The sequence below is a fragment of the Schistocerca gregaria genome, chromosome 8, assembly GCF_023897955.1.
Source record: "Schistocerca gregaria isolate iqSchGreg1 chromosome 8, iqSchGreg1.2, whole genome shotgun sequence".
Lineage (NCBI taxonomy): Eukaryota > Metazoa > Arthropoda > Insecta > Orthoptera > Acrididae > Schistocerca > Schistocerca gregaria.
This window is the reverse complement of record NC_064927.1, coordinates 191,038,852-191,063,574: the sequence shown is the minus strand read 5'-3', so window position 1 is coordinate 191,063,574 and position 24,723 is coordinate 191,038,852. Positions and strand designations below refer to the sequence as shown.

The 24,723-nt window shown below is 43.2% G+C and overlaps 1 protein-coding gene across 1 annotated transcript in view; it reads left to right on the top strand.

Annotated features, from left to right (window-relative positions):
* Window positions 1-24,723, top strand: part of LOC126284502 (nephrin-like) — a 1,138,462-nt gene that overhangs the window by 701,932 nt on the left and 411,807 nt on the right. Inside the window, exon 3 of the mRNA XM_049983477.1 lies at window positions 2-210. Coding sequence (XP_049839434.1) covers window positions 2-210 — 209 coding nt within the window. The remainder of the gene's footprint in view (window position 1; window positions 211-24,723) is intronic.

Here is a 24,723-nt window from a genome sequence, read left to right as displayed (position 1 = left end):
GCTTCGACGTGCGCGGCAAGCCGCTGGGCCAGGCGACGCACTGGTCGGATCCCGAGGTGTTCGGCTCGCGCGCCTTCTTTCGCACTGTGTCCGAGCCGGCCGTGCTGCGGCTCGAGGACGTGCACCTGCGCGACGAGGGCGTCTACCGCTGCCGCGTCGACTTCCGCAACACGCCGACGCGCTCCGCCAAGTTCAACCTCTCCGTCATCGGTGAGTAACTGCCGCCGAGCTCACGCACACTTGGACTGCTCTTACTCTATTGGCCCAGCCGAGCGGCTGACCTGCTGGAATGCGAGACTATTATCAGCTCACTAGCGAGAGTGAAACCCAATGCATCCGACTCAAACTTCTAGCCGAGTCTCAGGGACGAGCTGTCCGCCCCGGTGTATGAGTGGTCAGCGCAACAGAATACCAACCCTAAGGGCCCGGGTTCGATTCACGAATGGGTCAGAGATTTTCTCCGCTCAGGGACCGCGTGTTGTGTTCTCCTAATCATTATCTATTCATCCCCATCAACGCACGAGTCGCCGAAGTGGCGTCAAATCGAAAGACTTGCACCCAGCGAACGGTCTACCTGACGGGAGGCGCTAGTCACACGACATAAAAATGTAAATAAGGCCGGTATTAAACTATCAAATTTCTTTGTACAATACATTTACCAAAGATATTTGATGGTGCAATAGGAAACTTTGTCAAATGTCGTCAAATATTGGATCAAATCTACGCTGTAGATTTGTCAAAGAAGTCGCTTGTCTTCTGCTCACTGCAATGTGACATGTTACCACGGGGAGCGCTAGAATCGTTGCAGCGTCCTCTCATCTGTAGTGTTTTATAAACATTGCAGGTGAATATAATTAGTGCATACCGACAACCAAAAAATTAACGGAGATATTTGAAGCTTCTGAGGCGCTTTACAACGTGAAGCACCCTGAATACAAAAACAGATTAAGAAGATTGGAGACCTAACCTAACCTTATCTAACTCTCTCCTGTAGCAAGGAATCGCAGTGTTACAGTGAGCCTCTCTTCTGCAGATATAGCAGTTTATAAGCGAGTATTGTGCTTTGTTATATGAGGATACACTGCACGGAGCACATACAGAAATGAATGCTCATCCATTCTTAAGTAATTGATGCACGACTTGACGGCCTCCACTATAAGCTCAGGTAACAAGTTTTGTTGAATGCTTTTATCGTGTCGTCGTAAAACCCACGGCTTCCACCTGCTTCTCCTCCGCATGTGCACACAGTGGAATTGTGCTACATGCAACTACTGCGGTAATAACAAGTTGTTGTTGTCAGCCATCTTGAACTTTGACGAAAAATATGACAGTGTAATACCCCTTTTTAGCGCCACGTCCAAGATCTTTGTAAAACATATTTGACGAATATTTGATCACATCTTTGGTCAGATCTTTGATCAAATCTTTGACAAAGAAATTTGATAGTGTAATACCGGCCTAATTGGCGAGAGATGTGTGCAATGGCGCGAGCCGGTTGCGAAACGTATTGTATAGATGAAATGCTCCTTTTTGCTATATGATTGAAAAGAAAATACAGCTAGCTACCGATTATCGTAGTGGATATTATTCGGTTTACGGATTGTCTGTATGCAGATCTAGATGGTTCGGACAGTAAGAAAATTTCAAAGTCACCGCGTTGAAAATTGTGCGGTTGTAACTATTCTCTCCTAGACAAACATCTTTATTTCGCAAAGAAATTTGAATTATTGCCAGAACTCCTTTATAAATTACAGATGTCCTGGTATTACTTTACAGCAATAATAAAGATGCAAGTAGAATACGGTCATAGACAAATATTCAGGCAAGAAAGTAATTAAAGAACTAATGTAGGTAATGTGTCACGTCACTAAATTCAACAAGACATATGACCCAAAAACAATGTAAAAGGAAGTAAGGGAACTAAGATACATTATCATTTAATACGTTGAGATTTACGCAATTACGGTGTCTCAACTGCCTGATACTATGCTCTTTCACTGTTTTGTGTAGCAGGTTCTATTACACAGAATTTGTCAGTTTACTGCGCTTGAAAGAGGGGTCTTTTTCCTATGGAATACTGCAACTGAACATATAGTTACACCAGTGACGGTTTTTTTTACACTGAAATGAAAATATGGTGTTTTCTCTACTACAAATATTTTCGTTTGTCTTTCTCTTCGAAAGTGGAGGTAGAATTAGAAACTATTGGTGCTAACATTGAAATTCTCAATGAATTTTAAATACTTGCGTTTGCCTTAGTATGAAATTTCCGAAGCCTTTTGGAAAATTATGTCCTATACCACGTTGTTGACAATAACACCTCATACCTTTTCCCACATTGTTGGAGACTTTGTCTTGTTTCGTCCTGCGGAAACCTTGTATATTCTCTTTGACCATTTGGACATATCTGCAGCTGGAATCAATTTAGGAACATGTTTCCACAGTTTTTTACTGCTGTACTATTTTGAGTGGATGTTCATCCAGTCTAGCCTCCCTTGTTCACGAAAGAGCCGACCTATTGAGAAATGATATCAACAAGGTGTTTGCTCTCGAGATTTTACATAAAACAAATGAATTTACAATCATCATCGCGAAAATGTGAAAAGAAACTTTATTCCACAATGTCATTTTCTTCGTGTCAAAAGGGAAGAAGTCCATTAGCTGGTCGGTGTGGGACCACCAGCCTTGTTTTGTAACGCAAAAGAAAGTAAGGTTTCATTGTCTCTGACATTGCTAATTTAGTTCTGATTGCGTGCAGTCTTTTGTCGTCAAAAGGACATTCCTAGTTCCCCATTTCACAAAGTCTCGTGTGATAAGAGAAAATTCATTTTACTTTTTCAGCTTCTGGATAATTAAATCTTTAGCTATTCCTCTTTTTGTTTTTGAGTACTTCACTGTAAGGAAGTCTTGAAATTGAAAACAAAGCGTATAGCACACAACAATGAATTCATTTTGCATTGTGCGTGACACTGTGAGGCTCGGCGTGTGGCAAGATGATGAGCCTCAACATCACAAAGTAAGTAACGAACAATGCCGTCCGTAATGGCAGTTTTTTCGCTTTTGTATGTGTTCGCGGACCTATAAGCACACAGAATACCTTTATAAGGACGATATACATAGAACAAACGTTGTAACATACACTCCTGGAAATTGAAATAAGAACACCGTAAATTCATTGTCCCAGGAAGGGGAAACTTTATTGACACATTCCTGGGGTCAGATACATCACATGATCACACTGACAGAACCACAGGCACATAGACACAGGCAACAGAGCATGCACAATGTCGGCACTAGTACAGTGTATATCCACCTTTCGCAGCAATGCAGGCTGCTATTTTCCCATGGAGACGATCGTAGAGATGCTGGATGTAGTCCTGTGGAACGGCTTGCCATGCCATTTCCACCTGGCGCCTCAGTTGGACCAGCATTCGTGCTGGACGTGCAGACCGCGTGAGACGACGCTTCATCCAGTCCCAAACATGCTCAATGGGGGACAGATCCGGAGATCTTGATGGCCAGGGTAGTTGACTTACACCTTCTAGAGCACGTTGGGTGGCACGGGATACATGCGGACGTGCATTGTCCTGTTGGAACAGCAAGTTCCCTTGCCGGTATAGGAATGGTAGAACGATGGGTTCGATGACGGTTTGGATGTACCGTGCACTATTCAGTGTCCCCTCGACGATCACCAGAGGTGTACGGCCAGTGTAGGAGATCGCTCCCCACACCATGATGCCAGGTGTTGGCCCTGTGTGCCTCGGTCGTATGCAGTCCTGATTGTGGCGCTCACCTGCACGGCGCCAAACACGCATACGACCATCATTGGCACCAAGGCAGAAGCGACTCTCATCGCTGAAGACGACACGTCTCCATTCGTCCCTCCATTCACGCCTGTCGCGACACCACTGGAGGCGGGCTGCACGATGTTGGGGCGTGAGCGGAAGACGGCCTAACGGTGTGCGGGACCGTAACCCAGCTTCATGGAGACGGTTGCGAATGGTCCTCGCCGATACCCCAGGAGCAACAGTGTCCCTAAATTGCTGGGAAGTGGCGGTGCGGTCCCCTACGGCACTGCGTAGGATCCTACGGTCTTGGCGTGCATCCGTGCGTCGCTGCGGTCCGGTCCCAGGTCGACGGGCACGTGCACCTTCCGCCGACCACTGGCGACAACATCGATGTACTGTGGAGACCTCACGCCCCACGTGTTGAGCAATTCGGCGGTTCGTCCACCCGGCCTCCCGCATGCCCACTATACGCCCTCACTCAAAGTCCATCAACTGCACATACGGTTCACGTCCACGCTGTCGCGGCATGCTACCAGTGTTAAAGACTGCGATGGAGCTCCGTATGCCACGGCAAACTGGCTGACACTGACGGCGGCGGTGCACAAATGCTGCGCAGCTAGCGCCATTCGACGGCCAACACCGCGGTTCCTGGTGTGTCCGCTGTGCCGTGCGTGTGATCATTGCTTGTACAGCCCTCTCGCAGTGTCCGGAGCAAGTATGGTGGGTCTGACACACCGGTGTCAATGTGTTCTTTTTTCCATTTCCAGGAGTGTATTTTTAGAAAGCTGAGAAACTACTGACGTAGTTCCTACGTTTCTCGTCTTTTTGCAGCCTAATCAATGGGGCGTAGGAGATACGTCGCTCATCTCCAAAATGTTAACATTAGTCACTGACAGATTGCAGGAATGTTCCACTTGGGAAATTTGAAGCAAGAGGCACTGTCCACGAAGCACAGACACCGATTATGCACCCCAACCTAGTAATTCTGCAGAAATAAAGGCGACGGTACACTCGTGGATACGGCTATGAAGATGACGTCATTTTCTCTGTGTTGTCCTCCTGGTCGATGGAGATCGGGTTGTCCCACCGTTCGTACGCCCTCACGATGTACCACCAAACACCAAGCGTCTTCATCAGACCAATCTCCCTGGTGTAGCTCCACTCGTTGCCCAGGTCTCCACTACTCCTGACAGACTTCACTTTGTCGCTCTTGCTTTTAGCACGTGGGCACTGGTGGTGCTATTTCAGGACCCGTTGATGTTTGCGGCGACCATTCGCTCACAGCGAGGAAACTGCCTACTGATATTGGCGATGCGAGACCTCTATTGCCATACGATTATTGAAGCAGAAATATGCTGCGTGATAAAATAAGTATAGACCCCAGAATTGGAGGAGGAAACAAAATACAATGAAGAGCCAAAGAAACAGGTACTCATGCCTAATATCGTGTAGGTTCCCCACAACACGACGTGGCATGGACTCGACTAATGTCTGGTGTAGTGCAGGAGGAAACTGACCCCAAGAATCCAGCATGGCTGTCCATAAATCCGTAAGAGAACGAGGGGTTGGAGATCGCTTCTGAACAGCACGTTACAAGGCATCCCAGATATGCTCAAATATCTTCATGTCTGGGGCTTTTGGTGGCCAGCGGGTGTTTAAACTCAGAAGAGTGTTCCTAGAGCCACTCTAGCAATTCTCGACGTGTGGGGTGTGGCATTGTCCTGCTGGAATTGCCCAAGTTGGTTGCAATGCACAATGGACATGAATGGATGTGATCAGACAGGATGCGTACGTACGCGTCACCTGTCAGAGTCGTATCTAGACGTATCAGGGGTCCAATGTCACTCCATGGCACCCACCCCACACCATTACAAGGTCTCCAGTAGCTTGAACAGCCCTTGCTGACAAGGATATACGAGTGGGCCTTAGGCCCTGAAAGCCCATATCGATAATGTTTCGTTGAATGGTCCTACCGCTGACACTTGTTGATGACTCAGCAATGAAATCTGAAGGAGTCTGAGGGAGGATTTCACTTCTGTCGCGTTGAACGATTCTCTTCAGGCGTCGTTGGTCCCGTTCTTGCAGGATCTTTTTCCGGCCGCATTGATGTCGGAAATTAAATGTCTTACCGGATTCCTGATATTCACAGTACACTCATGAAATGGTCGTACGGGAGAGTCCTCACCTCCTCGCTACCTCGAAGATCCAGTGTACCATCGCTCGTGCGCCGACTACAACACCACGTTAAAACTCACTTAAATCTTGATAACTTGCCATTGTATCAGCAATAACCGAACTAACAACTGATCCAAGCCCGCATCTCGTGGTCATGCGGTAGCGTTCTCGCTTCCCACGCCCGGGTTACCGGGTTCGATTCCCGACAGGGGCAGAGATTTTCTCTGTCTCGTGATGGCTGGGTGTTGTGTGTTGTCCTTAGGTTAGTTAGGTTTAAGTAGTTCTGAGTTCTAGGGGACTGATGACCATAGATGTTAAGTCCCATAGTGCTCAGAGCCATTTGACCCATTTTTTTCAACTGACCCAACCGCTTGTTGTGTTATGTTGGCGACCGCAGCGCCATATTCTGTCTGTTTGCGTGTCTTTGTACTTTAATACGCGTGCCTGTACCAGTTTCTTTGGTAATTCAGTGTATAACTTCACGGGTCTAGAGGGTGTAACATTACCTAAGTGATAACAAACTTGAATGGCGACCTTGTATTGCGGTGGTCAGACGTCGCCGACCGGAATCTTGGCAACGATTGTGTATTCCCTCACACCCCCATGTGGTCCAACACCGAGTCAATGTCATACCTGAAATCCCCACAAATCTGTATATTGGAGATTTCGACTAACCGGCCGAATGGAGTACCACAATGAGGTCGCTTTCAAACTCTGTCAGGTGATGAGAAGGCTGCCACGCGCGAGTATGCGGCATATCAGTGACCACTCAACATCTGACACCATTCACGCCTCTTATATACTCTACCGGACCAAATAACAATACCGTATACGAAAAACGCCAATGCACTCTGGTGCCCGGTCTACATATCATGTGATATGTACGTGTAGGTTGTCACATTCAGATCACTCCACATCTTCTAGGCGCTTCACTAGTTTTGTCAGCCGTACAGAACGAATTCGTTTCGATTAAAACTTTTCTAGTTGTTATGACGCAGATGATTAAACATGTGGGAGAAGTTAAAATGCAACGGCAATGAATTTGAGTAGCTGTGGGGAGTGGATGTATGGAATAAAGTGTGTTCGGTAGAGGAAAAGAGTGAAAACGAGGTGATCGAGGGATGTGTTATCGTCCACAGTGAGACACAAACACGTTGATACGTTATCTGACAAGCACTGTGAGGCACTGAAACAGGTTGAATTATTGTTAGACGACGCAGGCTAAAGTTCGTTTCACCGCACCGATAATTTTACTCTCCGGAAAAAGAGAAACTTCGTTGGGAAATAGTAAACATGTTTATTTCCCTTAAGTTAACTGACAGCTAGTGATACGGAATACAGCAAATTTGTAAATAGGTAATTAGTTTCCGGCTAGGAACGTGCATGTAATCAGTGGGTTTCCAGATGTTGGATTTAGAGTGTTTTGTAGATACAGTAAATAGTAATTTCCAGAATAAACCGTGTGTATTTGGGACCGTTGCTGTTTTTCGCGTTCTCACGCAGCGTCTAATCCGCATTAACCCGGATAATCTGGACTTATTGAACTGACCCACTCCACCCGCGTAACCAGGATAATTAGCGCATAGGCAAAGGTCGATTACTTTGCATACCTCCCAACCCTCCCCGACACCGCAATTACTAACTAGTCCTCCAAACGCATTCTTTTGTCTGATTATCATCGCTGATTACTCTGTTTGTTCAGTCATTGAGATCAACACAACTTAAGAATCAGAGAAAGGTACACGTTTCTCTAATTATTCTTCTTTGTGTCATGATATTCAAAACAATACGAATACAGAATCTATCTCTTGCTCTGTATCCGTATTTCGCAGGACATCTTGTTTGAGGAAGCGATGCTTCTTAAACTCATGTTGACTCATGGGCAGACGGTTTCCTCTGGAATATTCATTATATTCGAGCTTACAATATTCTCAAGGATCCTGCAGCTGATCAAAGTAAAATATGTTGATCTACAATTTTCCGCACACATTATCTCGCCGTTCCTATATACAGTAATAAACTGCGCATGTTTCCACTATCTTGGGACTAAACACGGATCAGCGCTGCGGAGTTCTCTCTGTAATACAGAATTGTAATGAAATTTGGGTCCAGCGCCTTATTCGTTTTCTATTGACCTCTTGTGCTCTTTGATACCACCGATGTTTATTTCTATGTCATCCACTGAAGAGTTTATGTAGCAGTTGAAAGATGCTAATTTTGAATAATCTTCATACTTCAATCATTTTCACTTACATGTGAGACCTGAGACTTCAGTTTTACATTTTATATCTTCTGGTGATGCAACAGACTAACAATTTTCTTCGCAATTCTGCGTGGAACCTTATAATTTTTACTAAGATGCAATGCTGGAATCAGATAATATGTGTTGTCCATAGCTCTCGACATAGGTGCACGAATTTGTAACAAATTTTGTTTATCGTCATTGAATCTAGCAGGTGCTTGGAGGTTATGTGTGTAAGTAATGTCACCTGCCAATGAAAGGCCCTAAATCACTCCTATGAATTTCTCGCTTATACTGTTCCGTTTTCTCAAGTTTCCAGGGAAGTAATAACGAGATTTTGATTAACGTAGAGGCTTGTTATATTTCTCATGTTCTACATGTACATTTACATGTACATGATTACTGTGCAATCCGCAATTTAGTTCCTGGCAGATGAGTCATCGAACCTCCTTAAGCCGCTTCTACCGTTGCACTCTCGAACAGCGTGCTGGAAGAGACAACACTACAATCTTTCCTTGTAAGCTCTGATTTCCTCTTTTTTATCGTGATGATCATTTCTTCCCATGTAGATGGGCACCAACAAAATGTTTTCACACTCTCAAGAGGAAGTTAGATACTGAAATGTCAAGAGAAGGATCTGCAGAAGCGAAGACCGCGTTTGCTTTAATGTCTGCCATCCCAATTCGTGTGTGACGCCCGTGGCACTCCTTCCCCTATTTCTATTTCGTGATAATACAAAACGAGCTGCCCTTCTCTGAACTTTTCCGACCTCCTACGTTAGCCGTATCTGATGCTAAACCCAGCCCGTACAGCAATACTCCAGGAAAGGGCGAACAGTAGTAGTGTAAGCAGTCTCTTTAGTAGACCTGTTACATTTTCTAAGTGTTCTGCCAATAAATTACAATCTTTGGTTTGCTCTCTCCACAACATTATCTATGTTATTGTTTCAGTTTACGTTAATCGTAATACTAATCCCTAAATACTTAGTTGAGTTTTCAGCATTTAGATTTGTGTGGTTTATCGTGCAACTGAAATTTAGCGGATTATTTTTAGAGCTCATGAGCATAATTGTACACTTTTCATGATTTATAGACATTTGCCACTTTTGCAGTTTGTTTTTATCATCTGACGACTTTACTATGCGGGAAATAACAGCAACAGCAAAGAGCAACATGTGCAAAAAATCTGAGAAGATTCCTCAGATAGTCTCGTGAATCGTTTTTGTAGATCAGGAGCAACGGAGGGTCTGTAACACTTCCTTAGGGAACGCCAGATATTATCTGTGTTTTACTCGATAGCTTTCCGTGAATTACTGCAAAATGTGACATGTCTGACAGGAAATCACTAATCCAGTCACATAATTGAGACTCTACTTCAGAGGCACCCAATTTAATGAGAAGTCGCTTGTTAGGAACGGCGTCAGAAGCCTGGAAATCTAAAAAATATGAAATCAATTCGTCGGTAGCACTCACTGCTTTGTGAGAATAAAGAGCTAGTTGTGACGGTATTTTCTGAATCCGTGTTGGCTATTTCATCTAAATCACATCTACACAGATACTCCGCAAGCCAGCGTAGGGTGTGTGGCGGAGGGTACACTGTACCACTACTTGTCATTTCCTTTCCTGTTACACTCTTAAACAGAGCGAGGGAAAATCGACAGTCTGTATGCCTCCTCAGCCTCAAATGTCGGTTCTCTAAATTTTCTGAATAGTGCTTCTCAAAATGAACGCCGCCTTGCCTGCAGGGATTCCCATTTGAGTTTACGAATCGTCTCCGCAACACTTACGTGTTGTTCGAACCTAGCGGTAAATAGCAGCCCGCCTCTGAATTGCTTCGACGTCTTCCTTCTGTACGACCTGGTACGCATCCCAAAACTCGAGCAGTGCTCAAGAATATGTTGCAGCAGCGTCCTATGTGCGGTCTCCTTAACAGGTGAACCACAATCGTTCTCATCGAGGTGATTCATAGTGTTCGAGCACTGTAAGTGTTCCAAAATCCTGCGGCAAATCGACGTTAGTGATATGGTCGTTTACTTCTGTTTCCTTTCTTGGGTAGCGGTGCAACTTGTGCTACTTTCCAGTCTTTTGGTACGGATCTTTCCACTACCGAACGGCTATATCTGATAGCTAAGTATGAAATATTGTATCAGCATACTCTAATAAAAGGAACCTGACTGGTATAAAATTTGGACCGGAAGTCTTACCTTTAGGCTGCTTCACTAAACGTATAATATCTAGGCCTAAATTACTTATGTTGGCAGTTGTTCTTGATTCGAATTCTGGAGTATTTACTTCTTCTCGTTTTGTGAAGGTTTTTCGGAAAACCTTGTTTAACAACTCCGGTTTAGTGGCGCTGCCATCAGTAACATTGCCATTTAATTGTTATCTCGCAGTGAAGTTATTGATCGCGTCTTGCCACTGCTGTATTTTAAATACGACCAGAATTTCTTTGGATTTTCTACCAAATTTCGAGATAGTGTTAATTTTGCCGTGGAAACTGTTAAAAGTATCTCGCATTGAAGTTCGCGCTAATTTTCAAGCTTTTGTAAAACTTTGCCAATCTTGAGGATTTCTCGTATTAATTTATAGATCTGTCAATTACTGCCGATACTATTTTCTTGAGAGAAGAGTCAAAGAATTAGTATCGTCAGTAATTGACAGATCTACACCAAATAAATAATAGATGATACTGTTCCCCCATGGTTCACAAAACATGTCAGAACATTATTGCAGAAGCAACGAAAAAAGCATGTCATTTTTACGGGAACTCAAAATCCCCAAAATTTTCGAAGTATTACACAAGCTTGAAATGTAGCGCAAACCTCAATGCGAGATGCTTTTAACAGTTTCCACAATGAAACCAACTCTATCTCGAAATTTGGTCGAAGATCCAAAGAAATTCTGGTCGTATTTAAAATACAGCAGTGGCAAGAGGCGATCAATACCTTCCCCATCTCTCCGCGCCCCTCCTGCCCCCAACCACCGACCCCGCAGAACATACATCTAAACGTCATACACACATCTCCCAACAAAAATATTACTGCTTGCCTTTTCCTGTATAATTGTTTGCATAGTTTGAGTGAGGCTGCTATTTGCCGACCGCAACTAGCGGCGCAACTAGCTGTGTAACCAGTCGCCCCAGAGACTCACAGGCCGTTGTATTGTTTAGCCACTCAGTCACTGAGCTGCCAGGAGTTGGCCTCGGACACTGCCTTGGCAACTCCCAGTCGTCAAAAAGCGCTACGAGGAGGCAATTAGCCATGGACGACTGGTTGCGCCGTTACGCAACCTACGAGCTCCGGCACATGTGCAAATTCCTGGTCACTGACGTGTGAACAGGGGAATGGAACCCTCACTGCTTGTTCAGTGTATGTCGCCGCTTTTCTTTACCCACCAGTTGGGGTACACTGCACATTGGTCACACTCGTCTTCTTTGCGCAGTATCCAGTGCAATCGAGGGAAGGTATCATGTTATTCAATAGCCCTATCATAAAAACGTCGTGGTTCTAAAACAAAACATAACAACAAATGGAGCATAAATATCCCGGATTGGTTGGGGTCCACATAAGATACCTAAATGCCTTTCATGGCAAAGGTATCAAACATGCCTTTCAATAATTAATAAAGGATAGCCGGCTGGAGTGGCCGAGCGGTTCTAGGCGCTACATTCTGGAACCGCGCGACGACTGCGGTCGTAGGTTCGAATCCTGCCTCGGGCATGATGTACGTGATTCCCTTAGGTTAATTAGGTGTAATTAGTTCTAAGTGTAAGTAGGCTGTTATGTAAGTAGGCTGTTTAGGTTTTCTTATTGGTGACGCCACATAGCGCTCTGTATGAAAAATCACTGGCTGTTCTGTGGCTAGTTTGCATTGTTGTCTGCCATTGTAGTGTCGGGCAGCGGCAGCTGGATGTTAACAGCGCGTAGCGTTGCGCAGTTGGAGGTGAGCCGCCAGCAGTGGTGGACGTGGGGAGAGAGATGGCGGAGTTTTGAAATTTGTAAGAATTGGTGTCATGAACTGAAATATATATATTATGACTATAAAGGAAAATACATTGTTTGTTCTCTATTAAAATCTTTCATTTGCTAACTGTGCCTATCAGTAGTTAGTGACTTCCGTAGTTTGAATCTTTTAGTTAGCTGGCAGTAGTGGCGCTCGCTGTATTGCAGTAGTTCGAGTAACGAAGATTTTTGTGAGGTAAGTGATTTGTGAAACATATAGGTTAATGTTAGTCAGGGCCATTCTCTTGTAGGGATTATTGAAAGTCAGATTGCGTTGCGCTAAAAACTATTGTGTGTCAGTTTAAGCACAGTCTTGTATAATTTTTCTAAGGGGACGTTTCATATGGATCCTGGCAGGGCTTACATTAAGAACCTGTTGGTGTGCCTCAGCCCTTATCTTAAGCGCACCTCATTTGGCTTGTTCTTGTTCACTGTACAGTACACTGAAAATGTCTTTATGAAATGAGTTGTGCTGAAAAGAAGAATTGCAGGTCGCAGTCGTGTTTAAATGACAGAACACAGACGTCCCGTCCTTTGCTTTTTGACAGTATTCGCCATTTCTCAGTACGTCTCTCGTAAGGCTACAGTCGCCAGAGTGAAGTAAAGAGTGATTGTGCTTTGGCCCTCCTAATACCGCGTAAACAAGGAAACGGAATCGTCGCCGTTCATGTGGTGTACATGTCTAGTCACAGATGTTGTTCGGCTTTGTCCGTTGGCTGGGATGTGCATACCTGTGCCGCGCTTCCATACTTTTGTAGTGTGCGCATCATTTAGCCGGCCCTGCTCTAGGGTGTGTCCTCAGTCACTCGGTCAGTCGGCTCAAGGGACGTGCACCAATGGGCCCACCAGATCCTGCATAACAGCTGCCGGAGTCAAAACGAAAGTTGCAGTTCCATTACCACTAGCAATGCGCCGGTAGTGTGGTGTTGATACATGATACCACAGTGACAGAGGACTGACACACAGAATGAAGACATCCAGAAAAGAGTTCAATAATATGAGTTAACTGCCATATGGCCGACTCAATAAAAACCTTAAGACAATATTGGCCAGATACTGTGTAAGGAGCGTTATTTAGTACGATGCAGAGACCTGCACACTGCAAGAAGCTGAAGAAAGTGGGCTAGTTTCTTCGGAAATGTGTGTATGGAGGAAACTAGAGGGTATGACTTGAAAAGACAGGGTGAAATACGCGGAGGTTTTGAGATGAGTTGCGCATAAGAGAGACTTTGTAGACACAGTAATGAAAAGAATGAAAATTTGACTAGCCACATATTGAGATACTATTGCTTACTTCAACAAGGAATTGAAGGAGTGTTAAAAGGATGGTAGAGAGAAAAAAGGAGATATCAACTAACAGGCGGCAACAGAAAGGAAAACGTTCGGTACATTTAATTTAAGAACTACTGGTGGTAATGATGATGAATGTTATCACTATCTCTATTTCAAAAGAAGCATGCAAATCGCGACGACTACTTTTAAATTAAGACAATTAAACGCCATATTTAAGGAAACCACCGGTGGAAAACGCTTACAACTTTTCACGCTCGCTACGTTCATGGATGCCTATTCTGTATGTTTTTTTACTTCGAAAACCGATCTCAGCTGGTGACTATTTGATAGACTTTTTCAATTACTGTTACATCACAAATTCCTGTCAGAGTGTTGATTTCAACTGAACGGACTGGGTAAATAAGAATCGTTGTAATGTTATAGTTTTATTTACGTTTGAGTGTTCGTAAAGGGTTAGGTCTCTACGGGAGGTGGAAATGATATAAGTTTCTCTGTTTCATCTACCTCATAACTTAGCTTGTAACTATAGAGTAGTTAAAGCCAAATTCAAATGCCTCCAAGCACTATGGGACTTAACATCTGAGGTCATCAGTCCCCTGGACTTGGAACTACTTACACCAAAATAACATAAGGACATCACACAAATTCCATGCCCGAGGCAGGATTCGAAAATGCTACCGTAGCAGCAGCGCGATCCCGGACTGAAGCGCCTGGAACCGAATAAAAATACAGACTTCCACAATTTGGGCAGTGAATGAAATGCAATGGCGACAAGTGTAAAATTGTGCTGCACTGGGATTAGAACTCGGATTTTCCTTTCACGCGCACGGTCGTCTTAACCGCTTCGAATACCGTACACGCTTTCCGCCGAATCCAAATTATCAGCCGGCCACAGCGGCCGGCTGTTAAAAACCACAGCTTTCGTGAAAGTGAAAGAATAGACTTCCTATTATTTCAAGCTTGTTAAAGCTCTGTGCTTGTTAAGGCTTTAGCGTAATCCAAAGTCCTCTTGATGTCGTTATACGATTTTAGAGATGTGTATGTAACCACCATTACATCTCTAAAAAAAAAAAAAAAAAAAAGAAAAAAAAAAAAACTGCGTCAAACAGTGAGGTAACAAAAGTGAATGTGCACTAGAGAAAAGAAGACGCCTATGTTAACGGGAAAAGCGAAGAATGTATCAAAGGGAATCATCATGACTGACTATTTCGAAACGTTCGGAAGAGGACGATTCCTCATTACGTGACATTAATGTACCGGTATCGCAGAGAACTGACCAAGACTGACATAGTTGCAGTCCCAGTACACAAGATTGTACAAAGTACGACGCACTTTCCTCACTCCTCAACCGTCGAGTAGATAAACGCTCACATGCTGGCCTTGGAAACAGATCCACACCAACAGTATTCCCTGTTTTCTATTTTATAATCTCAATAAACGCTATCGAGGGGAGGAATTATAGTCAAATGTAGCTGTTACTTAATACAAGGGTGAATCAAATGAAAACCTTAAATATTTTTTTAAATATTATTTATTGTGCAGAAGTGGTACAAAGCTGCATCACTCTTCAACATAATTTCCCCTACGTTCGATGCAAGTCCTCCAGCGCTTACGAAGTGCTTAAATTCCTTTAGAAAAAGTTCTTTTGGTAGTCCGCGCAACCACTCATGCACTTCGTGGCGTACCTCTCCATCAAAACGGAACATCTTTCCTCCCATTGATTCTTTGAGTGGTCCAGACATATAGAAATCACTTGGGGCAAGGTGTGGTGAGTGTGGTGGATGAGGAAGACACTCAAAATGCAGGTCTGTGATTGTTGCAACTGTTGTACGGGCAGTGCGGGACCTTGCATTGCCACATTGCAAAAGGACACCTGCTGACAGTAATCCATGTCGCTTTGATTTGATTGTAGGGCGCAGATGATTTTTTAGGGGATCTGTGTATGACTCACTGGTGACAGTGGTCCCTCTAGGCATGTAATGCTCCAAAATTCGGCTTTGACGTCCCAAAAGAGGCAGCATAACCTTCCCTGCTGATGGTTCTGTTCGATACTTCTTTGGTTTTCGTGATGAGGAATGGCACCATTCCTTGCTCTATCTCTTCGTTTTCGGTTGGTGAAAGTTAACCCAGGTTTCGGCCCCAGTAACGGTTCTTGCAAGGAATCCATTACCTTCTCGTTCAATGCGCCGAGGTTCTTCACAAGCATCAACACGTTCTCTCATTTCAAGACTCAGCTGCCATGGCACCAATCTTGCAGACGCTTTGTGAAACTGGAGCATATTATACACAGTGTGGTGTGCTGACCTATGACTAATCTATAAACATGACGCAATGTCATTCAGTGTCACTCGGCGGTTTTCCGTCACTATAGCTTCAGCTGATACAATGTTCTGTGAAGTCACAACTCGTTGTGCCTAATCTGGACTAGGAGCATCTTCCACTGGAGTCACACCATTTGCGAACTTCCTACTCCATTCGCAGACTTGCTGCTGTGACAAACATGCAACACCGTACTGAGCCTTCATTCTTCGATGAATTTCAATAGGTTTCACTCCTTCACTACGCAAAAACCGAATAACAGAACGCTGTTTTTCCCTGGTGCAAGTCGCAAGTGGGGCGGCCATCTTTATATTGATACTGCGTTGGTATGTGTGCATCTACACTATGCTGCCACCTACAGACCATTCTGCACGTTGTTTGTAGCACGCTTACCAACTTACAGGATAACGGCGCGAAATTTCGATTATTTGTTAATACAAATTTAAGGTTTTCATTTGACTCACCCTCGTATATTGATGAATATTAGAGAGTTTCAGACAGAGCATTAGGAAACGATTGACAAGAATGAGGGAAAGAATTACAGTAGTAGAAGAATGGGTAGCTTTGATAGATGAAACAGAGAAGGTAACACAAGATAAACTAGGTAAAATGACGAGGGCTATTAGAAATTCTTAGGTAACAGAAGAGATATTTTACTTAACTGATGAAAGAAGAAAATACAAAAATGCAGTAAATGAAGCAGGCAAAGAGGAATAGAAACGTCGCAAAAATGAGACTGACAGGAAGTACAAAATGGCTAATCAGGGATAGCTAGAGTACAAATGTAAGGATGCAGAGGCATACATCATAAGCGGTAAGATAGATACTGCCTAAAGGAAAATTAAATAGACCTTTGGAGAAAAGAGAACCATTTGAATGAATATCAAGAGCTCACATGGATAATCAGTTCTAAGCAAAGAAGCGAAAACAGAAAGGCGGAAGAAGTATGTAGAGTCTATACAAGGGCGATGTACTTGAGGACAATATTATAGAAATGGAAGAGGATGGAGATGAAGATGAAATGGGAAATATGATACTCCATGAAGAATTTGAGAGAGCACTAAACAACCTCAGTCAAAACCAGGCCCTGGGAGTAAACAACACTCAGTTATAGCTACTGATAGTCTTGGGAGAGACATCCATGACAAAATTCAACTACCTGGTGAGCAAGATGTGAGACAAACGAAATGTCGTCGGACTTCGAGCAGAATATAATAATTCCAGTTCCAAAGAAAGCAGGTGCTGACAGAATTGAAAATTACCGAACTATAGTTTAATAAGTCATAGCTGCAAAATATGAACACGATTTCTTAACAGACGAATGGAAAAAAGGGTAGAAGCCGACCTCGGGGAAGAACAATTTGGAATCCGTAGAAATGTTGGAACACGTGAGGCAATACTGAAATACGATTTATAGCAGAAGATAGATTAAGGGAAGGCAAACTTACTAGCATTTGGGCAAACTTACTAGCATTTGTAGACTTAAAAAACGCTTTTGACCATGCTGACTGGAATACACTCCTTCAAGTTCTGAAGGTGAAGGGGTCAAATACAGGGAGTGAAAGGCTGTTTAAAATATATACAGTAATCAGATGACAATTATAAAAACCGAGGGGCTTGAAAGGGAAGCAGTGGTTCGGAAGGTAGTGAGACAGGGTTGTAGCCTATCCTCGATGTTAGTCAAACCCTACCTCGGGCATGGATGTGTGTGATGTCCTTAGGTTAGTTTGGATTAATTAGTTCTAAGTTCAAGGCGACTGATGACCTCAGAAGTTAAGTCGCATAGTGCTCAGAGCCATTTGAACCATTGTTTTGTTATTCAATCTGTATATTGAGCAAGCAGTAAAGGAAACAAAAGATAAATCTGGAGTAGGAATGAAAATCCATGCAGAAGAAATAAAAACCTTTACGTATGCCGATGACATTGTAGTTCTGTCAGAGACAGCAAAGAACGGGGAAGAGCAGTTGAACGTAATGGACAGTGTCTTGAAAGGAGGGTATAAGATGAACATCAACAAATGCCAAAAAAAGATAATGAAATGTAGTCTAATTAAATTAGGTGATGATAAGGGAATTGATTAGGAAATGAGGCACTTATAGTAGTAGAAGTGTTTTGCTACTTAGGGAGCAAAACAACTGATGTTGGTCGAAATAGAGAGGATATAAAATGTAGACTGGCTATGGCAAGAAAAGCGTTTATGAAGAAGAGAAATTTGTTAACATCGAGTATAATTTAAGCGTCAGGAAGTCTTTCCTGAATGTATTTCGATGGTTTGTAGCCACGTATGGGATTGAAAGATGGACGATAACTAGTTTAGACAAGAATTGATTGGAAGGTTTCGAAATGTGGTGCTATAGAAGAATGATGAAGGTTGGATGAGTAGATGTAGGAGTAATCCATTTAACTACAGACCTATATCATTGACGTCGGTTTGCAGTAGGGTTTTGGAGCATATACTGTATTCAAATATTATGAATCACCTCGAGGGGAACGATCTATTGACACGTAATCAGCATGGCTTCAGAAAACATCGCTCTTGTGCAACGCAGCTAGCTCTTTATTCGCACGAAGTAATGGCCGCTATCGACAGGGGATCTCAAGTTGATTCCGTATTTCTAGATTTCCGGAAAGCTTTTGACACCGTTCCTCACAAGCGACTTCTAATCAAGCTGCGGAGCTATGGGGTATCGTCTCAGTTGTGCGACTGGATTCGTGATTTCCTGTCAGGAAGGTCGCAGTTCGTAGTAATAGACGGCAAATCATCTAGTAAAACTGAAGTTATATCAGGTGTTCCCCAGGGAAGCGTCCTGGGACCTCTGCTGTTCCTGATCTATATAAATGACCTGGGTGACAATCTGTGCAGTTCTCTTAGATTGTTCGCAGATGATGCTGTAATTTACCGTCTAGTAAGGTCATCCGAAGACCAGTATCAGTTGCAAAGTGATTTAGAAAAGATTGCTGTATGGTGTGTCAGGTGGAAGTTGACGTTAAATAACGAAAAGTGTGAGATGATCCACATGAGTTCCAAAAGAAATCCGTTGGAATTCGATTACTCGATAAATAGCAAAATTCTCAAGGCTGTCAATTCAACTAAGTACCTGGGTGTTAAAATTACGAACAACTTCAGTTGGAAGGACCACATAGATAATATTGTCGGGAAGGCGAGCCAAAGGTTGCGTTTCATTGGCAGGACACTTAGAAGATGCAACAAGTCCACTAAAGAGACAGCTTACACTACACTCGTCCGTCCTCTGTTAGAATATTGCAGCGTGGTGTGGGATCCTTACCAGGTGGGATTGACGGAGGACATCGAAAGGGTACAAAAAAGGGCAGCTCGTTTTGTATTATCACGTTATAGGGGAGAGAGTGTGGCAGATATGATACACGAGTTGGGATGGAAGTCATTACAGCATAGACGTTTTTCGTCGCGGCGAGACCTTTTTACGAAATTTCAGTCACCAACTTTCTCTTCCGAATGCGAAAATATTTTGTTGAGCCCAACCTACATAGGTAGGAATGATCATCAAAATAAAATACAAAATAAAATAAGAGATATCAGTGCTCGAACAGAAAGGTTTAGGTGTTCGTTTTTCCCGCTCGCTGTTCGGGAGTGGAATTGTGGAGACAGTATGATTGTGGTTCGATGAACCCTCTGCCAAGCACTTAAATTTGAATTGCAGAGTAGTCATGTAGATGAAGATGACGTAACTAGTGGGGGGCAAGGAGTAGAAATGGGGAGAAGAGGAACGTGTGGCACAACTTGACTAGAAGAAGGGATCGGTTGGGAGAACATGTTCTGGGGCATCAAAGGATAGCCAATTTAGTATTGGAGGGAAGCGTAGAGTGTAAAATTCGTAGAGGGAGACCAAGAGATGAATACACTAAGGAGATTCAGAAGGATGTAGGTTGCAGTAGTTACTTCGAGACGAAGCTTGCACAGTATAGAGTAGCATGGAGTGCTCCTTCAAACTAGTCTCTGGACTGAAGACCACAACGACAACAACTAAGCAGATTTCGATGAAATTTTCTTTCTGTGATAAATGAATACTGAAGTCTCGTCAGAACAAACGCATTGCGATAAGCGGAAAAAAATGGCTCAAATTTCTCTGAGCACCATGGGACTTAACTTCTGAGGTCATCAGTCCCCTAGAACTTAGAACTATTTAAACCTAACTAACATAATACATCACACACATCCATGCCCGAGGCAGTATTCGAACCTGCGACCGTAGCGGTAGCGCGGTTCCAGACTGTAGCGCCTAGAACTGCGATAATGGGAGTTCATACTGACAAATTTACGACATAGTGCCCGGAAGAGTCAGTTTCTTGTTCATCCTTTGATGGATGGATTGGAGTAACAGACTGTGGGTGAGATGATTCGTACTGGAAACGGCCGTTTATGAAAATAACTGCCGTGTTTTAGCAATCAAATTACTGTCGAAACTGTCCTATAGTGTGGAATTGCTTAAAAAACCAGTTTTTTCACTTCATCATTTTGAAAACGAGATACGTGAAATTAAAAATTGTGCTCAAATGACAAAATTTATCCACGTTTATGCATTAAGAGTTAAGCTTGGCTTACTTTTTATGACGTAGAACACTAAACGAATGTTGTTGTTGTTGTTGTTGTTGTGGTCTTCAGTCCTGAGACTGGTTTGATGCAGCTCTTCATGCTAATCTATCCTGTGCAAGCTCCTTCATCTCCCAGTACCTACTGCAACCTACATCCTTGTGAATCTGCTTAGTGTTTTCATCTCTTGGTCTCCCTCTACGATATTTACCCTCCACGGTGCCCTACAATGCTAAATTTGGAATCCCTTGATGCCTCCGGACATGTCCTACCAACCGACCCCCTCTTCTAGTCAAGTTGTGCCACAAGCTTCTCTTCTCCCCATTCCTATTCAATACCTCCTCATTAGTTACGTGATCTACCCACCTAATCTTCAGCATTCTTCTGTAGCACCACATTTCGAAAGCTTCTATTCTCTTCTACTCCAAACTATTTATCGTCCATGTTTCACTTCCATATATGGCTACACTCCATAAAAATACTTTCAGAAACGACTTCCTGACATTTAAATCTATACTCGATGTTAACAAATTTCTCTTCTTCAGAAACGCTTTCCTTGCCATTGCGAGTCTTCATTTGATATCCTCTCTACTTCGACCATCATCTGTTATTTTGCTCCCCAAATAGCAAAACTCCCTTACTACTTTAAGTGTCTCATTTCCTAATCTAATTCCCTCAGCATCACCCGACTTAATTCGACTACATTCCATTATCCTCGTTTTGCTTTTGTTGATGTTCACCTTATACCATCCTTTCAAGACACTGGCCATTCCGTTCAACTGCTCTTCCAAGTCCTTTGCTGTCTCTGACAGAATTACAATGTCATCGGCGAACCTCAACGTTTTTATTTCTTCTCCCTGGATTTTAATACCTACTTCAAATTTTTCTTTTGTTTCCTTTACTGCTTGCTCAATATACAGGTTGAATAACGTAGGGGAGAGGCTACAACCCTGTCTCACTCCCTTCCCAACCTCTGCTTCCCTTTCTTGCCCCTCGACTCTTATAACTGCCATCTGGTTTCTGTACAAATTGTAAATAGCCTTTCGCTCCCTGTATTTTACCCCTGCCACCTTCATAATTTGAAAGAGAGAAAGCTTTTGACAATGTTGACTGGAATACTCTAAGTCTACAAAGGCTAGAAACGTAGGTTTGCGTTTCCTTAATCTTTCTTCTAAGATAAGTCTTAAGGTCAGTATTGCCTCACGTGTTCCAACACTTCCCAACATTTCTATGGAATCCAAATTGATCTTTCCCGAGGTCGGCTTCTACCAGTTTTTCCATTCGTCTGTAAATAATTCGTGTTAGCATTTTGCAGCTGTGACTCATTAAACTGATAGTTCGGTAATTTTCACATCTGTCAACACCTGCTTTCTTTGTGATTGGATTTATTATATTCTTCTTGAAGTCTGAGGGTATTTCGCCTGTTTCGTACATCTTGCTCACCAGATGGTAGAGTTTTGTCATGACTGGCTCTCCCAAGGCCGTCAGCATTTCCAATAGAATGTTTTCTACTCCTGGGGCCTTGTTTCGTCTCAGGTCTTTCAGTGCTCTGTCAAACTCTTCACGCAGTATCGTATCTTCCATTTCATCTTCATCTACATCCTCTTCCATTTCCATAATATTGTCCTCAAGTACATCGCCCTTGTAGAGAGCTTCTATATACTCCTTCCACCTTTCGGCTTTCCCCTCTTTGCTTAGAACTGGGTTTCCATATGAGCTCTTGATATTCATACAAGTGGCTCTCTTTTCTCCAAAGATCTCTCTAATTTCCCTGTAGGCTGTATCTATCTTACCCCTAGTGAGATAAGCCTCTACATCCTGACTTTTGTCCTCTAGCCCTGCCTGCTTAGCCATTTTGCACTTCCTGTCGATCTCATTTTTGAGACGTTTGTATTCCTTTTTGCCTGCTTCATTTACTGCATTTTTATATTTTCTCCTTTCATCAATTAAATTCAATATTTCTCCTGTTACCCAAGGATTTCTACTAGCCCTCATCTTTTTACCTACTTGATCCTCTCCTGCCTTCACTACTTCATCCCTCAGAGCTACGCATTCTTCTTCTACTGTATTTCTTTCCTCCATTCCTGTCAATTGTTCCCTTATGCTCTCCCTGAAACTCTTTACAACCTCTGGTTCTTTCAGTTTATCCAGGTCCCATCTCCGTAAATTAGCACCTTTTTGTAGTTTCTTCAGTTTTAATCTACAGTTCATAACCAACAGATTGTGGTCAGAGTCCACATCTGCCCCTGGAAATGTGTTACAATTTAAAACCTGGTTCCTAAATCTCTGTCTTACCATTATATAATCTATCTGATATCTTTTAGTATCTCCAGGATTTTTCCATGTATAAACCTTCTTTTATGATTCTTTAACCAAGTGTTAGCTGTGATGAAGTTATGCTCTGTGCAAAATTCTACCAGACGGCTTCCTCTTTCATTTCTTAGCCCCAATCCATATTCACCTACTATATTTCCTTCTCTCCCTTTTCCTACTGTCGAATTCCAGTCACCCATGACTATTAAATTTTCGTCTCCCTTCACTTCCTGAATTATTTCTTTTATCTCATCATACATTTCTTCAATTTCTTCGTCGTCTGCAGAGCTAGTTGGCATATAAACTTGTACTACTGTAGTAGGCATGGGCTTCGTGTCTATCTTTCCCACTATAATACGTTCACTATGCTGTTTGTAGAGCTTACCCCCACTCCTATTTTTTTATTCATTATTAAACCTACTCCTGCATTACCTATATTTGATTTTGTATTTATAACCATGTATTCACCTGATCAGAAGTCTTGTTCCTCCTGCCACCGCCGACCGGAGTGGCCAAGTGGTTCTGGGCGCTACAGTCTGCAACCACGAGATCGCTAAGGTCGCAGGTTCGAATCCTGCCTCGGGCATGGATGTGTGTGATGTCCTTAGGTTACTTAGGTTTAAGTAGTTCTAAGTTATAGGGGAGTGATGACCTCAGAAGCTAAGTCCCATAGTGCTCAGAGCCATTTGAACCATTTGAACCTCCTGCCACCGAACTTCACTAATTCCCACTATATCTAACTTTAACCGATCCATTTCCCTTTTTAAATTTTGTAACCTACCTGCCCGATTAAGGTATGTGACATTCCACGCTCCGATCCGTAGAATGCCAGTTTTCTTTCTCCTGATAACGATGTCCTCTTCAGTAGTCCCCGCCTGGAGATCCGAATGGGGGACTATTTTACTTCCGGAATATTTTACCCAAGAGGACGCCATCATCATTTAACCATACAGTAAAGCTGCATGCCCTCGGGAAAAATTACGGCTGTAGTTTCCCCTTGCTTTCAGCCTTTCGCAGTACAGCACAGCAAGGCCGTTTTGGTTAGTGTTACAAGGCCAGATCAGTCAATCATCCAGACTGTTGCCCCTGCAACTACTGAAAAGGCTGCTGCCCCTCTTCAGGAACCGAACGTTTGTCTGGCCTCTCGACACCTACGGTACTGCTATCTGTATCGTTGAGGCACGCAAGCCTCCCCACCAACGGCAAGGTTCATATTTCATGAGGGGAGGATTAAACGAAATATGTTGCAATTTCTTTGTCCCGTCATTAACACCAAGTGTACAGACAGCACGGGCACGGCTTTCGCAGTACAATGGACAACAGAGGTGTTACGTCTGACACGGATTACGCTGTTTGTGTGTGTGTGAATGCGTGCGTGAATAAACGATCTGCTACTCATCAGTGTTACTCTTCAAACTTCCGTGTGTTTATACTTACTTAGTTTCCTGCTAGTAATAAAACGTAAGTTTCGTGTTCCTAAGCCTGGTTTCTGGCTGACAGTTGACAGTCTATCTTGTTGACAATGGTAACCCTACTAGTGGGTGCGTTCCACAACTACTGTGAACTCATAATCAATATAAATGACCACAGCCCTGAAATGTACGGAAAAGATCAATCAGTAACTTGCGCAACGGAGTCTCTAAGTGCACTCGCTCGCATCTCATAGACCATACAGTGAACAAATTACTTGATACGCTGAAAGAAAGATGTTGCTGCGTTCAGCACAGCTCAATGTCAAGTCTGATAGAAACAGGCGAAGCTGTGAGCAAGGCAAACACAGACCGAAAACCGCGGAAGATTACGCAGAGGGTACGTGTTATCAATAACAACAGTTTTGAATAAATATACAATTAGTCGGAAATAAAAGAGAACGAGGACTCAGTCACAATGCAATCATACACAACGCCAGATACTAAAGGCACACAATGCGTACCCACCTGTTACCGAAAGTGCAAGTTACGCGAACTAATACACTAATTATAATTATTAAAAAGTATCTCAAAACAAATTGAGGATGGACAT